The 19426-nt window shown below is 41.9% G+C and overlaps 1 protein-coding gene across 4 annotated transcripts; it reads left to right on the forward strand.

Annotated features, from left to right (window-relative positions):
• The first annotated feature begins 71 nt into the window (after nt 1-71).
• On the forward strand, nt 72-18047 carry tjp3 (tight junction protein 3). Of its 4 annotated transcripts, none has more exons than XM_072389795.1 (30): nt 72-149; nt 6342-6398; nt 6896-7020; nt 7132-7234; nt 7330-7624; nt 7762-7865; nt 7959-8148; nt 8297-8372; nt 8510-8610; nt 8821-8914; nt 9485-9661; nt 9821-9924; nt 10248-10332; nt 10992-11071; nt 11244-11337; nt 12132-12217; nt 12330-12402; nt 12904-12977; nt 13269-13332; nt 13459-13615; nt 13709-13817; nt 13892-14111; nt 14201-14406; nt 14501-14596; nt 14730-14806; nt 14925-15135; nt 15257-15357; nt 15925-16506; nt 17344-17402; nt 17492-18047. In XM_072389795.1, the coding sequence occupies exons 2-30, from the start codon at nt 6351-6353 to the stop codon at nt 17622-17624; spliced, it is 3924 nt and encodes a 1307-aa protein (XP_072245896.1). In that variant the 5' UTR covers nt 72-149; nt 6342-6350; the 3' UTR covers nt 17625-18047. The 4 variants fall into 4 exon arrangements, with proteins under 4 accessions (XP_072245896.1, XP_072245894.1, XP_072245895.1 ...); XM_072389793.1 differs by lacking the exon at nt 72-149 and adding an exon at nt 2712-2922; XM_072389794.1 differs by lacking the exon at nt 72-149 and adding an exon at nt 3402-3881.
• Nucleotides 18048-19426: the final 1379 nt, after the last annotated feature.

The following is a 19426-nucleotide window of genomic DNA, read 5'->3' on the forward strand; positions in this document are numbered from 1 at the left end:
TTTAGAAGCAACTCTTACAAGAAAGGTTAACAGTCAAAAACGAGAACACACGACGGTTTTTTTTTAATATATAAAGAACTTCCTGGGAGGCACTTTTTGGACGGAAAGTATCAGATAAAAGTTCCGGGCTACAAAGAGAAGGATAACAGGTACGTTTGTTTAATTTCTGTCAGTCTTTTCCTGTTTTTTTTTTGTTTTGTTTTTTGACACCACATCAGCAGTGTGTGGAGGGGGGAAACGTGAAGCTCGAAAGACACAGCTGTAATAATTGACTGCGATAAAGTGAAAGACATTTTTTTGTAGATTAGGCTTCAGTAGCCACAGTTTCAGGCATTTAGTCGCTTGCCACTTATCTTAAAAGAATGGACATTTATAGAAATACAAGATTCATGGCTATTTCAATTTCTCAGGTTGACTTACAGTTGAGTAATTATGTGCCCATATAGCAACGAAGTTTGTTTGAATTTGAATTAGTTCAAATATTGTACTTTTTGTGTTCGACATTATTTTTTTGTGTATTTAGTAGTTTCCCGACCAGCTGTAGCGTCTGAAGTGTGTGTGTGTGTGTGTTGGTGGGATGAGGATTGACAGCTGCAAGCTAACTTTCTTCTTCCTCGCTTTACTGGTTCTGCCACACTTGCAAGTTTCTACCTGCCTGCGACAGAGTTTCACAATAGTTTCGGCTGCATTCCCAAATAGTTCCTCTCCCTCTATCCCAGTCAGTGTTTGCGGATACTTTGTGGTAGGAGCTCATTTAAGGATATTCACGCTCGAGCCTTGCTGCTTCTATCATAATATCAGCGTCACCCATCCATCCTGCCCCTGTTTAAAATGTGTTATTTGTGTACTGTTTCACCAAAACATATTTAGAAAAAGTTGAGCTTTCTTCTACCATAATTTGTGTGTAGCACCTCACAACAGAGCTTAAGTCCTCTGTTTTTCTGTGTTTTCTGAAGTGTTGGTTCTGTTTTGTCCGATTATGTTGTTGCTGCTACCTGAGAAATATAAATACTCCATTAATGCCGCTCCATTCTGATTAATCCTCACTGATTTCTTCCTAAAATAACCATGTCAGCATTCAGATATGAGAGGAATGGAATATAAGCATCATATAAGCTGCTGGGAAGCAGCGAAGCGGGTTGTCAGAGTTTTACATTTCCCAGCCCATTTCATCTTTAACACCAAAAAAACCCAACAAAGACTACCTATGTTTGTATCTGCTCTCTTTATCTTCATCTTGAGTTTCATTCATGAAGGTCTTAAGCATGTGTCTCATGATCCAAGTGAAGGCATCTGTGCGGCAGTCCAGGTAGCTGTGGACTGAAGTGGGTGTTTGCACTGCTGTCAACATGCCTTGAGTCAGTCCTGCTGGAGTGGAAGCTACAAAGCCCTGGCCTGTGTAATTAAACCCACTCTGTGGGCTCTGTAAACCTCTGGAGTGTTTGTGGTGCAAAGCTCCGTATTTACACAGAGAAACCTTGCTGCTTCTCATTACCCGCTAACCACTGGCCGTGCATGGCTTAGTGCCTCCTTCAGCCATGCATTTTTTGGAGGTGGCACTTGCTTCAACGATGTAGGACTGAAACCTTTTAGCGGGTTTGTGTAGTCATGGTGTTGCTTAAAGTGAGTTCCTAGTTACTGTGTAGTGAACCGCTGCGCTCTGTAGTTGGTGGTTTGCATGTTGGACATCCAGCAGGAGTGGCCGTACAGTTTATGGTTACCGAAAGTCTGTGACTGCTACAGTACGGGCTGAAGTCTAAACCAGGAATGAGCGATCACTTATCATATTAATGGAGACACACCTTTGTGAAGTGCTTGATTTTAGTCGCAGTAGTAATTTTGTTTTCTGTGCTCGGTTTTCTTCAGATCAATGAGTAATTCACTACCCACGACCTGGCTTCCCTGAGGCCAGCTGTCACACCTGGCTGAACCCGAGCCAGGATCCTGTGTCTCTCTGCCACTACCCTTAAACTCACAGAGTCATAAAGTCCTCACACTTTATTTATTTTTTTACTGCATGACAGTTCTCTGTTGTTGAAGATGATAAGCTTTTTTTATTATGTTCTCTATGCCTCCTCTTTCTGCTCTTGGATAAGTTCAGTACAGGTCATGGTGACTATGGTATTGGCGAGGCAGCCACTGATAAACAGAGTCAAACAGAAATGGGTTGCTGTACTCCGATGCTTCAGGGCGTGCATAAATGTTAACTATGAAACCGAGATAACATCAAAGCTCTCTGGTGCCACAGTGCTATTTCCTGATCCTCAGACACAACAGAGCCACTGTAGGAACCCAGGAAATTTAACTCGGGGCCAGAGGATCTATAGTGTAGCAAACACCCCGTCAATTATTAACAGCCTAGTGCACTCATTCCACCGCTGTAACCATAGCACCCAGCACTGAAACTCAGCCAGCAGCCTTGGACCTGCTGCTGTGGCTGCCTTGTGGGAAAGTTGACCAAGATGTGCACATACCCACTGGCACTGGGAGCAAGTGGACCTATTTGACTTAATGAACTAATCTGAAAGGGAATAATTGAGGATACAAAGCACAATTCTGGAGTGACGGATGCACCACTTATTTGTTATAAGAAGCATTTGACATTTGGTCAATTCCGTTGTTTTGTTTATTTATTTATTCTTTTTCCCTTCTACATTTTAATCTCTGTAGTTTTAAGTGCCGTTTTGTTGTGTCGTCTTTCTGTGGCTTGTTTGTCTTTGGGTGACTTTCAGACACCAAGTCTGACCAACACTCAAGTGGAGATCATTGTGTGTGGGATCGATTCGGTCAGCAGGTGTTTTAAAAGGAGAAAAAGAAGACCGCAGCGCTGTTATCATCATGAATCTGACGCAGCGTATTAAACTGCTGAAACACTTTGGCTCTGTGCCCCCGGAGCCTCCTCCACCTCTACTGGTGGTGCCTGTAAGTGTGTTGATAATACTGCAGAATGCCAGTCCAGGTTTCCAAGTATTATTGCATTGGATCAGTTTACAGTTTAGTAGCTAAGCAGCAATATCACTGAGATCATTTTAAGAATCTTCCAGCTCAGAAAGTTTTTCTGCAAGTTTAGCATTTTTGTATTTTGTTGTGTGTCTATTCAGACCCAAAAGTTTGATTTCTGTACTCTTTAGACCACTGATTTCATTAAAGACTTATAATATGTTAGAAAATGGTGTAAGTTTGCCAGATAAAGCTTAAAAAATGCAAAGTATAGCTGACAATTATTGTCAGTACCAGCTTATAGAGATATACTTAATCATTAGCAGACTATTTAGGCCCAAAGATGTAAAGGAAAATGTTTATGAAATATGAAGAGAATGCAAAGCAAAATGATGTCTAATGTGAAAGTGTTTAAAAAAGGACTGACAGATTTATTTATTTTTTATGAAGAGGAAGAGGCCAACTTTCTGCCTCATGGGTTTCTGTTTATTTAACCCATTAGGACCTGATGTAGTATTGGGTGTATGTGTACCCATGTCCAAATTTAAGGTTGCCTCACTGTTCTGGTACCAGTGTGTTGGGAGGCTGTGCAGCGCCACCTTAAATCCTCTCTCATCAAAGGGCAATTGAGAGTGGGCAAAGGCTAGAGGGGGAGGAGCGCTCTCCAGGTGAGGTTGCTACTGAGAGAGAGAAACACCACAGCTGGTCATATTACAAATAATTTCACCAGCAGGATCAAGTTTCTGCCGGACAACAGCTTCCATCCGTATAGAGCTGATCGGGGGGGGAGTTCCTGGAGTTGGATGACCGATTGTTTTGCCGCTGCTGGGTCCATATGGAATATAAAGAGCTAGCTGTTTGTTGAGCGCTTGAGGCCGCAGGTGTTTTGTTCAGGGTACAAATCCCAGCGGGAAATGGAAGTAAGGTTTAAAGATCAAATGGTGAGTAGAGAGGTCGAGATGTAAAGACTTCACAGGCTTGCAGTGTGGTGCATTGTCTGACATTTTCTAAATGTTAATGTTTAGAATGAACAAAGACCAGAATGTATGAGCTGTCAGCTAAATATTCTCCAGGGCTGCAAAACCAGAAGATGCAGAAAGGACTGTGGGCAGACAGTAAATCACTGTCTGCGCTGACATTTCTTACTCTCCTGCTTGTTGTAATAGCTTTGTTTACCCCAAATATAATACACCATGTGATTGGCTGGAATTAAACAAGCCTGCTTTGCTTCCATAGATCAACATATTTTTACAAGAAACTCCCTGGATTTCTAGCTGAGAACACATCCACATGTGTGTGTTCTCTTGCTCTTGCATCAGTGGTTGATAATTCTAAAAGACATTTTCCCACTTTTCTGATCTGCACTTTCACATTCATCATATTGCATGTACATCATGTTACATCATTTCGATCCAGAGTTAAAAGTTTTTCTTTCTGCACCTTCTGGCTTTTCACTGTGGGTGTGCTTTTTAACCGTAGCTCTTGTCAGCAGCCAGTGTTGCAACAGAATTGTCCTCCTTTTCAGTTCCCTCAGTAGGACATTTGTGAAGATGTTTGGTTACTCCTTGCACTCCGTTTTATTGTTACTCGAGTCAGTCCTGGTTTATTATTCAGGTCATACTTTCTTTCTTTCGGATGGCCTAAATGAAGTGTTCGGGGACTCTCAGCAAGCAAGCTTGCCTTTTTGTTTCTTTAAAGTTTTGAGTGAGCGTTCCATCATGACTTTGTTTTTCTCACTGTAGCCTTTACTTCTAACTGACTGCAATGAAAAATCAAACAATAGCAACGTCGGGTAGCTGTGTCAGGTCAGATTAAAATGGTAGCTTGGCATAAAATCAGATCATTCAGCTTTTACGTGAGCAATCTTTTTCTTTTCGTTCCTCCTCAAGTTTATGATTAACTCAGTCAAACAAACGGCTGGCTGTTCAAAGGTTGAATGCTGCACGCCTGCATGAGCAATCGTGCATTAGATTTCTTCTCCTGAGCCTTTTTTTCTTCTTTTTTGGGTGATATTGGTTGTAAATTTCATATAGTAGACCTAGCTTATAATTTAATTCATTTTCAGAAGTCCGTATGGTCTTTGAAGGCTATTGACTTTCAATCAAGATGTTGGATTCTTTGCTGGTGTGTGTGCTCCTGGGCTTGGCCTGCCAGGCTTGGCCTGCCAGTGCTAATAAATGTCACTGCCTTGCACCCGTTGTGTGACCTACATTTGCTTTTGAGTGTTTGAACAAACTACAAGCTGTTTTCGACACTTGATGTATTTTGTCAGTAGCGCAGCATGCATTATCCTCAGTGGATGTAGATGTAATTATAGTCCAAGTCTAACCCCTTTTTCTTCTTTAATCTGTTTTGGTTTTTGTACTTAGGGCTTTCATGTGGGAAATGCTAATAACAAGAAGCATGATGGCACATTAGTCTGGTGTGTTCACGTTCCTTCCCAACAAAACCGAAATATAGCTGTTTGCTGAATGCAGTTGTAACAACGTTTGAGCACCTTCATTTACAGCTGACATGTGTTTTCTATTGATTTTGAAATCATAATCCCAACTCAACTGCTGTAACTGATAAAACTCGTAGATGTGATGAATGATTCTGATGGGGTCATTAAGTCACGAGTAACACACAGATGTGTAAATATTTGAAATTTAACACTCGAGCTTCCTTATTGACCTTAGACGCAGCATCAAACAAGCACCTCCATCGAAACTATACTTTTAGTCTGACAATGTTTTCATACTGTGGAACCTGACTGCCACCACCCTCCAGGGCTGAGTAATATGACAGTGACTGTTTACATAGTAAGTTACAGTATGACGTAGAGCTATAGAAAGTGAACTTTTTTCTTCTTTTTTTTTCCCTTTTCAGCAATAATGCCGTTGTTGCTTGTAAAGCTTCTCTTTGTTTAAGACAGTAACCTGAATACTTTTGAGTTTTGGTCTGTTGGTCAGACTAAAAGACATTTGGAGATGTCATGATGGACTCTGTGAGCAGCCTTTTTTTCTTCTTCTTTTAAACTTCTTTCTAACATTTAATGGACCAAACAATCAATTTATTCTACCAAATAAATTTGTAGCTCTTTTTGTCTCCTTATGTTGTTTTTCTGGTTAAAAAAAAAGTAGTCACATGCCCTTTGACAGATATCAGGATGTATACACATACCAGATAGCCCCTCCTCCATACCGGTCAGGCAGGATTGAGACAGGTGTAAGCATGCTCAGAGCAGGTTGAGTTGAACAAACATTCTTTGTGTTCGGTTGAGGATAAACTGTCGTCTTTGTAAGCACCTGCGCTTATGACAAAGTTAATAAACCACGGTTTGATATTGCCAAAGTTGCATGTTCGTTGCTAAAGTATTGAGTCATTCTTATGATTAATGCGAGTGTCTTTGTTTTTTCCAGAAACCAGGCATGGAGGAGTTAACAATATGGGAGCAACATACAATAACACTTAACAAAGTAAGTATTATTCATAAAAACTTCAGATGAAGACACGCTTAGATTTTACAAATGGAAAAAGAAAATATGATGTATTATCACGCTGGCTGTTTATCTCCTGTACAGTCAGACTGTTTGGTTTGTGCACAGTGGCGACACAAATGTAAGGGGAGTGCAGCTCTGTGGCTCAGGGGTAGTTTCAGTATTGTTTCTTAGGCTATTGTGAGGGATTTTCAGGGGCTGAGGTGGACTTCTCAGTTTTCTCGGCTCAGACTCCAGCAGGAATTCAGAGCGACACACCCTGCTGCGCCCCACAGCACCAGCTGGCTCTTCACCATCCTGCCGCTGGAATGTGCTCTGTCTCTGCCTATCTCCCTACTGCATCTTCCAGTCGTGCTCTAACTCTGCCCACTGACTGTCCTGCATTCTTTCTCTGCCTTTCATGCTATCTGTCATCTTCTGTCTGTCTCCCCTGTTTTAATTTTTTTTTTTCATCTTTTTTTTTCTCAAAATGGCAGGATCCCAAACTGGGTTTTGGTTTTGCAATATCAGGAGGAAAAGACAAGCCTCACCCAGACAATGCGGATACAGCGGTGGTGGTGTCGGATGTTATTCCAAATGGTCCAGCCATGGGACGGCTGTTGTAAGTTCATTTGCTTTACATCACTGTTGGATTTTATTTTTAACCTATGAATATATACAATTAAATGGAAGTGAATGAGGCTCAATTGTGGGTTTTTTTTTGTCTTTGCAGCACCAAAGACCAAATTGTCATGGTCAATGGAGTATCTATGGATAACGTCCACTCCAACTTCACCATTCACACCCTTAAGTCATGTGGCAAGACTGCAAATGTAGTGAGTACAGAGAGGACTCCAACTAAAACCGCCACATTGCTTCCCATAAGGTTGATCGGCTGTTTCTCTAAATCACAGATCTTCTCCTTCCTCAGACAGTGAAACGCCCTCGAAAGATCCAGATCCCAGCAACCACTCGACCATCGCGGGCAGCCTCCCACTCCAACCTGCTGGATCAGGAGCCTCCCAGACGAACACGACGCTTCTCTGATGGCAGCGACCACCGAGATGCTGCCCGCTACCGTTCCCGTACTCGCAGCCCCTCCCCTGAGCGTAATGGCTATGGAAACACGCTGCCCCTGATGTCAATGGGGTACAAGCGGCTGCCACAAAACAACTCTGCTGACAAGCCCATCAAAACTACATTGGTGAAAAAGAAAATCACAGATGGTAAGACTTCTGTTTTCTCTGACGTGCTTATTGTGTTAAACACTCCATTTCTGAATTATCTACACCTTTCGTCTTCTTTGAAGTGCTGATTTCTGTTGAGATTCATTGTGTCTCTTCTTTTTTCTTCTTTTTCCAAGAGTATGGATTGAAGCTGGGCAGTCAGATCTTTATAAAGCACATGACAGAAAGCGGCCTGGCTGCAAAGGAGGGCACGCTTCAAGAGGGAGACCTCATTCTAAAGGTGAAGATTTAGCATACTCTGTTGTTTCCAGGATTCACCATAGAGACATGAAGGAATGTAGTTTATGTTAATCAATTTGTTTCCTATGAGTAGATCAATGGTATGACGACAGAGAATCTTTCCTTGCTTGAGACCAAGCACCTGGTGGAGAAGAGCAGGGGGAAGCTGACCATGACGGTCCTCAGGGACGACCGCAGGTTCCTGGTCAGCATCCCAGAGGTGGTGGACAGCACCCCCAACAGTGAGGTGGACCGTCGCAGAGACAGCAGCTCGGAGCTGGAGGGTGAGGGATTCAGATACATTTGAAGGTAGTGGGCTGAAATGAAGCGCGTTTATATTGCAGTGGGAACGAGCTGGGTATCGTGAGGGAGGGGAGAAAAACAAGTGTAGAAGTTTTTCTACATCAAAAAATGTTTTTTGTGTCCCATCAGATATTTCAGACATTGAGGAGGACATCACTCCTCGAAGAACATCTCGTCAGCCCACCAGAGAGAAACGGACGCGCAGGTACAGATCTACCCCATCATCTCATAGAAATGATGTCTCTGTATAGATGTGGGGGGAAGACCTTCACTCTACACTGAGTTTTATTTTTCTTCTCTTGTCAAAGCCCTGAAAAAAATTATGTATTATTTCAAACCCAGAACACGAGCTGAACCACCTCCACGAGCCAAGTCTCGAGATTCATCCCCTGTGCGCTCCACATTGACCCGGCCTCCCGTAAGGACCTACCCCTCTCGCAGAGGTCAGTTCTGCACACAGTCCCTTTTTCCTCCCCGGAGCACACATTCAGTGATATCTGATGACTGTGTTACCTGTAGAAATATTTACAGGAAAAACCAACTCTGAGCAGAATATTAAGCTTAGCTGTGACTACTACCGCGGTTCAATATTATGTGGATAAGAAGAATGGATTTTAGCACTGTAATAATGTTTCAAACTATTGCCTCTTTAGCTCCATCTGAATCAGACTCTGACCGCAGTGTATCGCCTCCTCCTCCTATCAGAAGAGACAGTCCAGAAATGAGGGATCACTCCAGCAAATACAAGTCAGTTCAAAGTGCTTTTTGTTTAGTTGTCAGAGGGATGTCTTGTATGTATCGAGAGTCACACATTAACATTTAAATAAAAGTTGGACAGATTTCCATATTTTTTTATTTGAGAATTAAAAGCAACAATTGATGGTTTTGGGATAATATAAGCTGCAATTTGAACACGTTTATTATTTCAGACCCTGCATCCTGTTGTTGAATGGCCCCTAACAGCAGCAGCAGACATTCAGTGACATTGTGCATAATAGTTTTATTTAAAACATAAATGACTATTCTAATAAAGGGCTCCATTTTGTCTTTCTGTATGTATGTGATGTAATTCCTTTAAGCACTTTCGCAGCTGTTTTGAATATTTCAGTTTTGCTTGACTCATCTACCACCTGATGAATTAATGTACTTTAATTACTCTGCCTTGCTGTTGGGTTTGTTATGCACTCTTAGACTCTTATAAAAGCATCTCTTAATCCTTCCATGTGAGTAAGATTGCCTCAGGTTAGCCTATAATCTAAATGCAAATAATATCATCGTGGTGTGAAGACAATAGTTCTGGTTTTCTTCTTTATGCAGAAGTCTGTCGGGAATGTCTACTCTCCCCAACCCACGATCCTCTCCCGTACACCACAGTAGGATGTCTCGCCCCACCTCTTCCGCTTCACGGCCTCGCAGACCCGTGTCGGAGTCTGACTCCGATCGCAGCGCCTCCCCACCTCCTCGTAGAGAGAGCCCTCGCCCAGACAGATACAAGTACTGGCATTGCTTTTTACACCGGCAACATAGCAATGTGCATTTTGTTACTGAGATAACTAGCAAAGATGTAGCAACACTCTCTCATTGTTTGTCCGCTGATTCCCATCATTTTATTTCTAACTCTCTTGCCCTCTTTTTTTTCTCTCATCTCTGCAGAGTTCTTCCTGATCTTCCCCTCTCAAGTCTGAGATCTTCCCCAATCGCTGTTCGCCAGGAGCCACCAAGGAGGGTCAACTCGCCTGTGAGAGTCCCACCTCCAGGTTGGCACACAGGCGCACACACACACACACGCTCTGTCAAATTTCCTTGTGATGATGCACATCTCAGACTTTATCTGACAGTCCCCAACAATAATTATTTAATCTTCAAATGCTTTTGGATGAACAGTTATTAATACACAAAGAAAGCTAAACAGAAAAGTTGAAATGTTGGGAAAACGAACTACATTTATTAACTTTAAAATAGTATTATGTCTCTTTGTGTCAGTAGTAGTAGTTTTTGGCTGCCATAGAAGACTAAAACATTATCATTTGAAATCTACCACGTTGTGATACCTCTTTTTTTTTTTTCTGTTTCTTCCCAGATTCTGATTCTGAATCGGACAGCTTTGCGGGGCCTCCTCAGAGGCAGAGCACTACGTACAGTCAGGACTCCCTCAGTAGATACAGGTACAGATGAAGATCCTCCAAACCCCAACCCCTACCCGAAACCCAACAAGATCTCATGGAGAGGAAACTGAACAGACATCACAGCTCTTTTATTGTTAAACCCAACTAATCATATGATTTTATTTGTCTTCAATACTTAAATGACCCTTTTTGGTTTCTGTTTTTTGTTTTTTATTTTGTTTTTTTTTCCTGATTTTTAGACTAATTTTGTAGCCTTTTATTTTTGAGTGATTTGTGTTTTGACTGTGTATGTTGACATTTTGTTAAGCGATGAAATAAACGTGACTTTCACTGAACGTGTTCTCCTGTATGTGGCTAAGTGCTGATCAATTAGAGGACACTTATCATTTTAAGCAACAATACATAATCAGTCACCTGTAGAGCAGCGCATCAATCAGTTCTTTAAATTCTGCATGTGCGACAGAGCATGTCTGAAATTCACCACACTAATTGAAATGGTTAATTTTGATCAGTCACAAAGCAGTAAACCGTCACAGAGCGAGCTTCCCTCAGAGACTATAAGGTGAATATTCAACGTTTCAGTCTCAGCCTCTCATCATTATTACTTAATATTAGCCACTGGTCCCCCTTCGCCAAACGTAACTGAGATGTGTTGTCCTCCTCTTCCCTCACTCCCACCTCCCTCTGTTCTCTTCCAGAGTTCTGCCAGATGTTTCCCTGCCGCGTCAGCAGGTGGAGCCGCCGCGATGGAGCGCGGCCAGCAGCTCTCCACAGAAAGGTGAGCGTACACAGTGCGTTCACAACAGTGTCTGTCGAAGCTTTCGAGTGTCCACTCTTGACATTTTTGTGCTTGAACCTAAAGGATATTATAAGACCACTGTTTTCTTCACAGTGTGCTACAGAATTGTCGCCATTTTATTTGAACGGCTTTGTGTCATTGACTTCCCCAGCTCACTCGGACTCTGACTCAGAAGACAGTTACGCACCTGTCCCCCGCAGGAACTCCACGGACAGCGGAAACTCGAACACAGCTGACAGACAGAGGTGGGACACGCCTTACAGTTTGATCTACTGAATGTACAATATCTGAGGCGTTAACCAGAGTTGAGTCCGTACACAAGTTTAGTATCGAAAGCGACACAACCACTTATACCAATAATACCGCATAACTGGTTAATAAAAAAAAACCTGCACATTCACCAGTCTGTGCACATATTTGTCGAAATCATAACATCAAGAGGTTTACGGTCACATTTTCTATGAAATGCACTGAAAAACAAGGTAAAGGGTTTTTTATATTATTAAATGAAACGCACAAGAACAACACGAGGCTGTTTAAATCTGCAACTGTTAACAGCAATAATACAGGTATAAGCATTTCTACTAATATGCAAGGTTCCAATTAAAAAGGATTAGATGTTGAAGCCACTGCAGAATGTAAAGTGACAACAGGAGAAATGAAAGTGCACAACACAAACATCTCTTAGGAAGACACCCTGTACAAACTTCTGTACATGACATGATTTCCTGTTAAGATTGCACCACACAAGGTTTCAACTAAAAATAAATAAATTAAAAAAAGATTTCAGCTGCAGACTGTGAAAATAACATTAGACATTTGGTATGATCATTTTATATTTTACTGTTAATTCATATTATTATTATGAATTATGAATTATTATGTTTCCTTCCCCACTATATGTATTACAGTATATGTATGTATATATATATATATATATATATATATATATATATATATACATAAGTAACTATTCCTGTATGTGACAATATGACAAGAAATATGTCATTTGACGAAGCATATCGTGTGTTTTTCTCAGAGTAATACCTAAAACATCCACTTCAGTTGCTGTAAAGCAGGAGTCTCCACGTCGGGCCCCATCACCAGCCAGACCACCTCCTGATGGTCAGTTTACTCCTCTGTGTGTCACTCCTACTGCTCACTCCTCATTTACACAGTATATTACAACTCAAATTATTACAGCAGAAAGACCAAAGTATCTATTTTCTTCTTTCAGATTCCTCAGAGTCAGATCAGCTTTCACATCTCAGGAGGTCTGGCAGCTCTGAGCGGGAGCAGAGCCACCGCAGGTACGGCAGAGTGATATTAGTCACCCAAATCTACCACCAAACATGAAAGCACATCATTAACATGCTTGAATAGAAATCTATACACATGTCAGCTCAAGCAAAGGTCTCTGCATCAGATGATTTTTGTATTTAGTTGTTTCTTGTTTTTTTGGTGGAATTTGAAGAATATAAAGTTACCTTCACTTCTTCAGAAGGTGGATCAGATTTACAATTTATATTCAAATTATTGGGGGAATTCAAATAGGCTACTTAGAAAGACTTAACGGTCATTCTGCTTGTGAATTGGTGAGGTTTATGAGATTAACGTGTTACTCTCGTCACTTGCAGTGTCCTTAATGTTTTTTTTTTCTAAAATGTTTGTACAAGAAAATAACTTTTATACATTTGATATGAAAAGAAACGATCATCAGAAAAACTGGGTTGGAGAAATTTTTTAAAAACTAGTTGAGCTGACATGGAATAGGCTTTTAAGGACTGATGTGACTGTTCTCTCTCTGGCAGTATTCCCCATGCTGCTAATGGTAGAGGAACCGTCCGGTCAGGAATTTCAGTGAAGAACAACCCATCCCTCCAATGTAAGGCTCAGGATAAATCACTCCATCGTTTTAGGGATTTACTGTTTTATCGATTTCTTTTTTTTGGTATTTAACAATGTAAAAATTAAACGGGTTTGCTAATTATTTTCACACTAACAGCGAAATGAATACTCAGAAGCTATTAGACAGTCAATAAACAGTTGTAGGGTCACAGATCATGTCATTTATTTGATGCTTTTCTGATTATCTTTAACATTTTTTTTTAATGCTAAATCAATAAGTAACTATTGAAAGACATTGTGTGTCTCACTGTTTCCATTACTCTTGCAGCAAAGCCTGTAGAGGAGCCGATTTATTCTCTACCTCCAGATTCTTACCCATCTTTTAATCCAGGGTGAGTATTGTGGGGTTTTTTGTCTGTTTTTTTTTTTGCTTATACGTTTGGTTAGAAACGTATTAAATGCATGAAAATCCCCCACAGTAATCCGATTGCTTTGTTCTCTTCCTTTCTGTTTCTCAGGTACAGTTCAGATGTGCAGACTGTGACGTTTGAGAAGGAGCGCAGTTTGGGCTTGAGACTCGTGGGAGGCAATGATGTCGGTATCTTTGTTGGCGGAGTTCAGCCAAGCAGCCCAGCGTATGAGCAGGGAATGAAGGAAGGAGACCAGATCATGCAGGTGACCTCACTTAGGTTTTAAACTTGCATCAGTAAGTTAGTACAACTTGAATAAGAACTGAACCTAATCAGGCTTGTTTCTCATTCTGTTCAGGTAAATAAAGTTGATTTTGGCCGATTTACACGAGAAGAAGCTGCCAACTTCCTCCTCAACATCCAGACGGGAGAAAAAGTGGAAATCTGCACACAGACCAAGATGGACAGTAAGTGTGGAGCAGAAGTAATCACAGGATAACTCTCTCAAGTCTTATTTAGTCCTAACTTTGCCTCTCTTCAGTTTACAGGAAGATCAAGAAGTCCAACCTGGGAGACAACTTCTACATCCGTACCCACTTTGACCACGAGGCAGACACCCCCATCGGTCTGAGCTTCACCAGAGGAGAAGTGTTCAGGGTCACAGACACGATGTACCGTGGGAAGATCGGGAACTGGCTGGCCGTGCGCATGGGGAACGACCTGCACGAGATGGATAAAGGCACCATCCCCAACCAGCCCAAGTGAGTAAGGAGGAGATGAGATGGAGAAGTAGATTTCTATTTTAACCAAGCCCCTGTTTAACTTTTCTCTCCTTCATTACCTCCCGCAGGGCAGAGCAGCTTGCCATCGTGGAGAGGTCACAGCGGGGCAGTGGAGAGAGGCAGGTGTCGGGGCCAAGAGCAGAGTTCTGGAAACTACGAGGGCTCAGAGGGAATAAAAAGAATGAGAAAAACAACAGACGGACTCGTGAGGACCTGCTGCACCTCACCATTCAGGGCAATTTCCCGGCCTATGAGAGAGTCCTGCTCAGGGAAGGTTGGCATGTTTTTATCTTAACATCACGCTGTCATATCAGAAGTCCATAACCAGTTCAACAAGTTTAACGCTTTTGAATCGTTTGTTTCATCAGCTAATTTCAAACGGCCCATTGTTATCCTGGGTCCTTTGAATGATATCGCCATGGAGAAGCTGGCCAGAGAGATGCCTGATGACTATGAGGTGGCAGGTTGGTTTCATCTTTTTGATACTTTCTGACCTGACACTTATGAGAGTATTACATTATCCCCTATGTACAACTTCTCCCTCCCTGCTGCTATTTGTATACAACTTTATTTTCTTCCTGTCTTTCACGATCACAGACATGGTTCCTCGCAGTGGAGGAGAGAGCGGCTCAACAGTTATTAAACTGGACACTGTTAGGAAAATAGCAGAGAAGGTGAGTAACTGTGAAAACTCTTGTTTGTTTCAATGAAAATTTCTATGTACTTTGAACAGCCTGTTTCATCCAGTTTTCTTATTGCCTAACTGATTGTTTTTAACTTCTCTCCTTCCAGGACAAGCACCCTCTGCTGGACATCACTCCCACTGCAGTGGAAAGGCTGAACTACATCCAGTACCATCCAATGGTGCTGTTCTTAGACCCGCACAGCCGCAAGGATGTTAAAGCCATGAGGCAGAAATACAATCCCAATTCCAATAAGAGTTCCAGACGCCTCTACTCCCAGGCTGTTAAGATGAGGAGAGACTGCAGCCACCTTTTCTCAGGTAATACTCAGTTTTGAGCAAACTCTTTTGTGTTAGGATACATTTGAAAACTCATTGGATCTTCTACATTTCAGGAGCTAAACACATTCTTCTCTTTATTTTTCCTGACTGTTATCACTAGCTCGAGTGGACCTACAGCCTGACACCAACAGCTGGTATGAGAGTCTGAAGAATAAGATTCGCCACCAGCAGTCCAAACCTGTCTGGGTGTCTGAAGTCACGGTACAGCACACAACTCTTCCTCACACACACACACACACACACTGCAAATTTAAAGATGTTATTTGGTCTTTGTCATAAGTATATGGTTAAAATCCATCCATTTTCTATACCGACAGTCCGTTAATCGGGTAGCGGGTGGGCTGGAGCCTATCCCAGCAGTCATCGGGCGAAAGGCAGGGTACACCCTGGACAGGTCGCCAGTCCATCACAGGGCCACATAGAGACAAACAATATATGGTTAAAATAAAATGGAAAAAACAATCAGACATGATGCAAACCTTGCAGTGCAGTTTTAAAAACCCATTCCCGTTCGCTAAAATTTTCCCGAAACTGCCTCTAAAACAGTAAATTGAGAGCTGCTCTAGAAGCACACGGGGTAAATGCTTTATTTTTGGAAGTTGACCCTCAAACAGTCAAAATCACCTACAATTATACTGATTTGCAGATGAATTATTAGATTACTGTTGCAGTGATCTATGAGTTAGAAAACATAATCAGTCCACAGCCTAACAGTAATCTATTAAAGCATTTTGAAGACTAACTTGGTTTAAATTCTCTTCTGTCCAGTTGGAGAGTGGAGGGGAACAGGATTTAGACGCTCTGGACCAGAACCAGACTGACTATCTCAGTGCAGCTAGTGACCTTGAAGACACTGATGGAGAGGCCTTCACAGATGGAGAGGCCTACACTGACAACGAGGACCTGGAGGAGGCTTACCCTGGCCAGGAAGCAGCCAGGCTCCAACGAGGCTCCAGGGGGGCCGGAGCTGCTTTAGCCCGATCATCCGAGCCGGCCTCTGGTCACCACAGCCCAACAGCAGAATCAGAGCGTAGCCATGACACATACTCGCCCAAAGAAATTCCACCACTGATGCACGTGCCTGAGCCCAGGACATCCCGCCAGGATTATTACAGCCCGCCTCACAGTGCTGTAGAAGAAGAAGAGGAGGCCTCCCATCGCAGTTTTACAGACTCAGACTTCAGTGCTCTTGATGTAGTTTCACCCGACACTCCGTCAGAGGGGCCGCCAGACTTTGTTGCCCCCGACCCTACTACTCGATACTCAGTGAATCAGCCTTCCTACGCTGAGGAGCGGCCAGAGAGCTCCCAACCTGCCAGCCTGTCTGCTATTGAAGATAAATTACAGCAGGTTTGTGCTCTCAAATTAGATGTGTGATATGTCTTCAATAAACAAATCGGCCAACAATTTTAACACAAAAAGCCTTCATTTATTTTTGAAGCAGCAACAATTACTTTTCTGGTTTTGGCTTCGCTTGTGTTAAAATGATATGGTGCAATATTTTAATGTGAACGGTGATGTGAGTGACCTGTGAGTAAAATAGATGGGGGTGTGGGAGGACACCATCATTCAAAATTTGAGACTGCTTTTAATAATCTTATTTCTGAGTCTGCTCACTGGGCCTTGTGATGATACACAAAGTACAGAGACACATTTACACATGAGAAATGTCAAACCAGCTAAAATGATCTATAAAAGTTTTTACAACATAGTCACATTCCATCAGTCATCTCCTTTGGATTGCTCTGATTCCTGTTTGGGAGAATCAAAGTGCCAACAAAGTTCTGTTGGTTGTTTGATATCTCAAATCATTGAATCTTGTTTGAGTTGTGTTCTCTGAAAATTTGAGGGTAAACAGTGGCAGAGATGACTGGTACCTAAGATTTGCATTATTGGAGCACAATGCAAATTTTCCTTTGACTTTTGCATAAAGGATACATCAGAGCTTGTTTTCTGTCCAGTCAAATTTAAAGTCCGTGGTTGTCTTTTCTCACTGAAAAGAGCGACCTAAAGATGGAGAGTAATCAGCACAAAATTTGCCTTGAAAAGGTGAAATGGATTTAAAAATCCAGCAATAAACCAACACAGAATCTTTAAGACTTTTAATGTTGTCTTTTACAGTAACGGCAGGTGTGATTTGCTTTCAGTACAGAGAATCTTGTTTGAATTTTTTGCCCTCTGTTACAGAGTCGCACAGCAGAACCGCAGGCCCAGACTGAGACAACGAAAGGCCCTCAGTTCATTGTGTAAGTCTTCTGCTGCCGTTATTATGATTCAGGGAGTGAAGAGACTGAGACCCGGTGGTAATTTTCACCCCTGTTCTTCACCTCAACAGGCTGGCGCATCACCAAGCACTGCAGTTCAGACGCACCCAGATTCGAGGCAGCGACAGCTCCGAAGAGGAGGAGGAGGAGGAAGAGGAGGAGGAGACTGAGGACATTGAATGGGGTCCTGCAACTGAGCTCTAAACAAACTGTGGATTAAAGCTTCTGACTGTTGATCCAACAAAGTTTCACTCCTTCAACAAGCTCTTTTGCTTCTTGGATTATTCATACATTAGTTTTATTTATCTAAGGGAGCCTTGTTGTTCAGGTGTATGACAGTGGAAAGTGTTCAGAATTACTGCAGTCGTTAGTTTAACGTCACAAACAAGGTTCCCAGACGAAAGATTGCGATCAAAGTGCCTGATTTCTTTTCAATTTTTTTTGTTTTATGTTAACCTTCTGTGAAGAGCAGTTTGCCCTTTCCTATAGCTGCTGTAATCCACAACTCTTACTTTTATTAGAAATCATTTTAAACAAGTCTGTTGTCATGGAAACCCAGAAAGTCATTTATGAACTATTTAGATTCTTTTTAAACGTTTTCTACATTAAACTGTTTCCTGATTTCAACATGTGGCTTGTTCAATGATACAAATACCTGCTTGCTTTGCTTTTTCTAAACTGGAATTCATATTACAGTTGTTGTCACTTATGGACAATCACATTACTTACGTGAATATATTAATAATTTAAGTGTTATTGAAATTATATTTGTTACCAAGAACAGTCCCTGGACAGTAAACTCTGAATCAGGCCCAATAAAAGTGTTATATATACACACCTGAAATACAATATATTTTCACTTAATCTTGAGGCTACTCGCTGTGTATAAGCTATTTTTAAAAGGCCCAAATAGTGACTTGGTGTTTGTAGATGGTGCTGGTTTATGTAGAAGGGCTGGAGCCCACAAGTCAGTATCTCTCAGACCACCCCAATCCACGCTTCATTACTGTTCAACACTGATTTATTCTTTTCATCAGATCTGGGTTTCTTTTCTCGTGCTCCCTCGCTTTGGGGATGTGCAAAGGAGGTAAATGTAAATGAGTGGTTTAATGTTTACTAATCACTTCGAAGCCACATTTAAAGTGTACATTTAGCTCTAGGGTTGACAGGACTGAGACCGAATAAGAAATGTATGGGGGAAAAGAAAGTGGAAACGAAGAAATTCTAATAAGTGTGAACCATATGCACAGTTTTACTCCTGGGTGCAGTTTTGTCTGTTTGGCGTTGATGAACTCAACGGAACAAGCGGGGTTTTGATAAGTTAAATTTTTTATCTTGAAAATGTTGCCTCGGTTTCATACATACTTTTAAAAAACATTTAACCATAAAAGCTGGAGGGGGATAGAGAACATTCGACCGAAATTCACTCGCATTTAGCATATAATTCTGCAAGTTTTACATGTTTTAAGTTTTAAGCTAGTGTCACGTGGTCTCACATTCCCCTTTAAAAGTGCCTTTTAGGTGTTGTCTTATCACATTTTTTAAAAAGTTTGTTTTATAGTTTCTTACTGAAGTCAAATCGTGCGTATAGTATCAAACTTTGGGTGCATAAAGACGTCATGGCTGTAATTTTGAGGCTGCAGCAGGTGCACATGTTGGAGACGCACGTGCGCCTGGATGGGCTGATTGCTGTGAATTTGAACAAGGCACCGAGTCGGTCCGCTGCAGCCCGGAGTTCATTTTCATCTCGCGTTCAATTGGGACAAATGAGGAAAAATGCGGTTTGGGGCCCATTTGTCTTTACTGTAACTTCACTCGAATAACCCTCCCAAAACTTTGTGGAAAACGTGAAACTTCGCCCGTGTGACTCGCGACCTCCCCCAACGCGCGCGCAGAGCGGATGCCGGCGGCGCACAGGCAGTTTGCGGTGAGCTGTCTGTCTCTCTGTCAGTGAGCCTGCGCGGCTCAATGAGCGACAGCAGGAGGAGGAAGACAGATAGACAGTT

The sequence above is a fragment of the Leuresthes tenuis genome, unplaced genomic scaffold (genome assembly GCF_036924035.1).
Source record: "Leuresthes tenuis unplaced genomic scaffold, fLeuTen1.0.hap1 SCAF_7, whole genome shotgun sequence".
Classification (NCBI taxonomy): domain Eukaryota; kingdom Metazoa; phylum Chordata; class Actinopteri; order Atheriniformes; family Atherinopsidae; genus Leuresthes; species Leuresthes tenuis.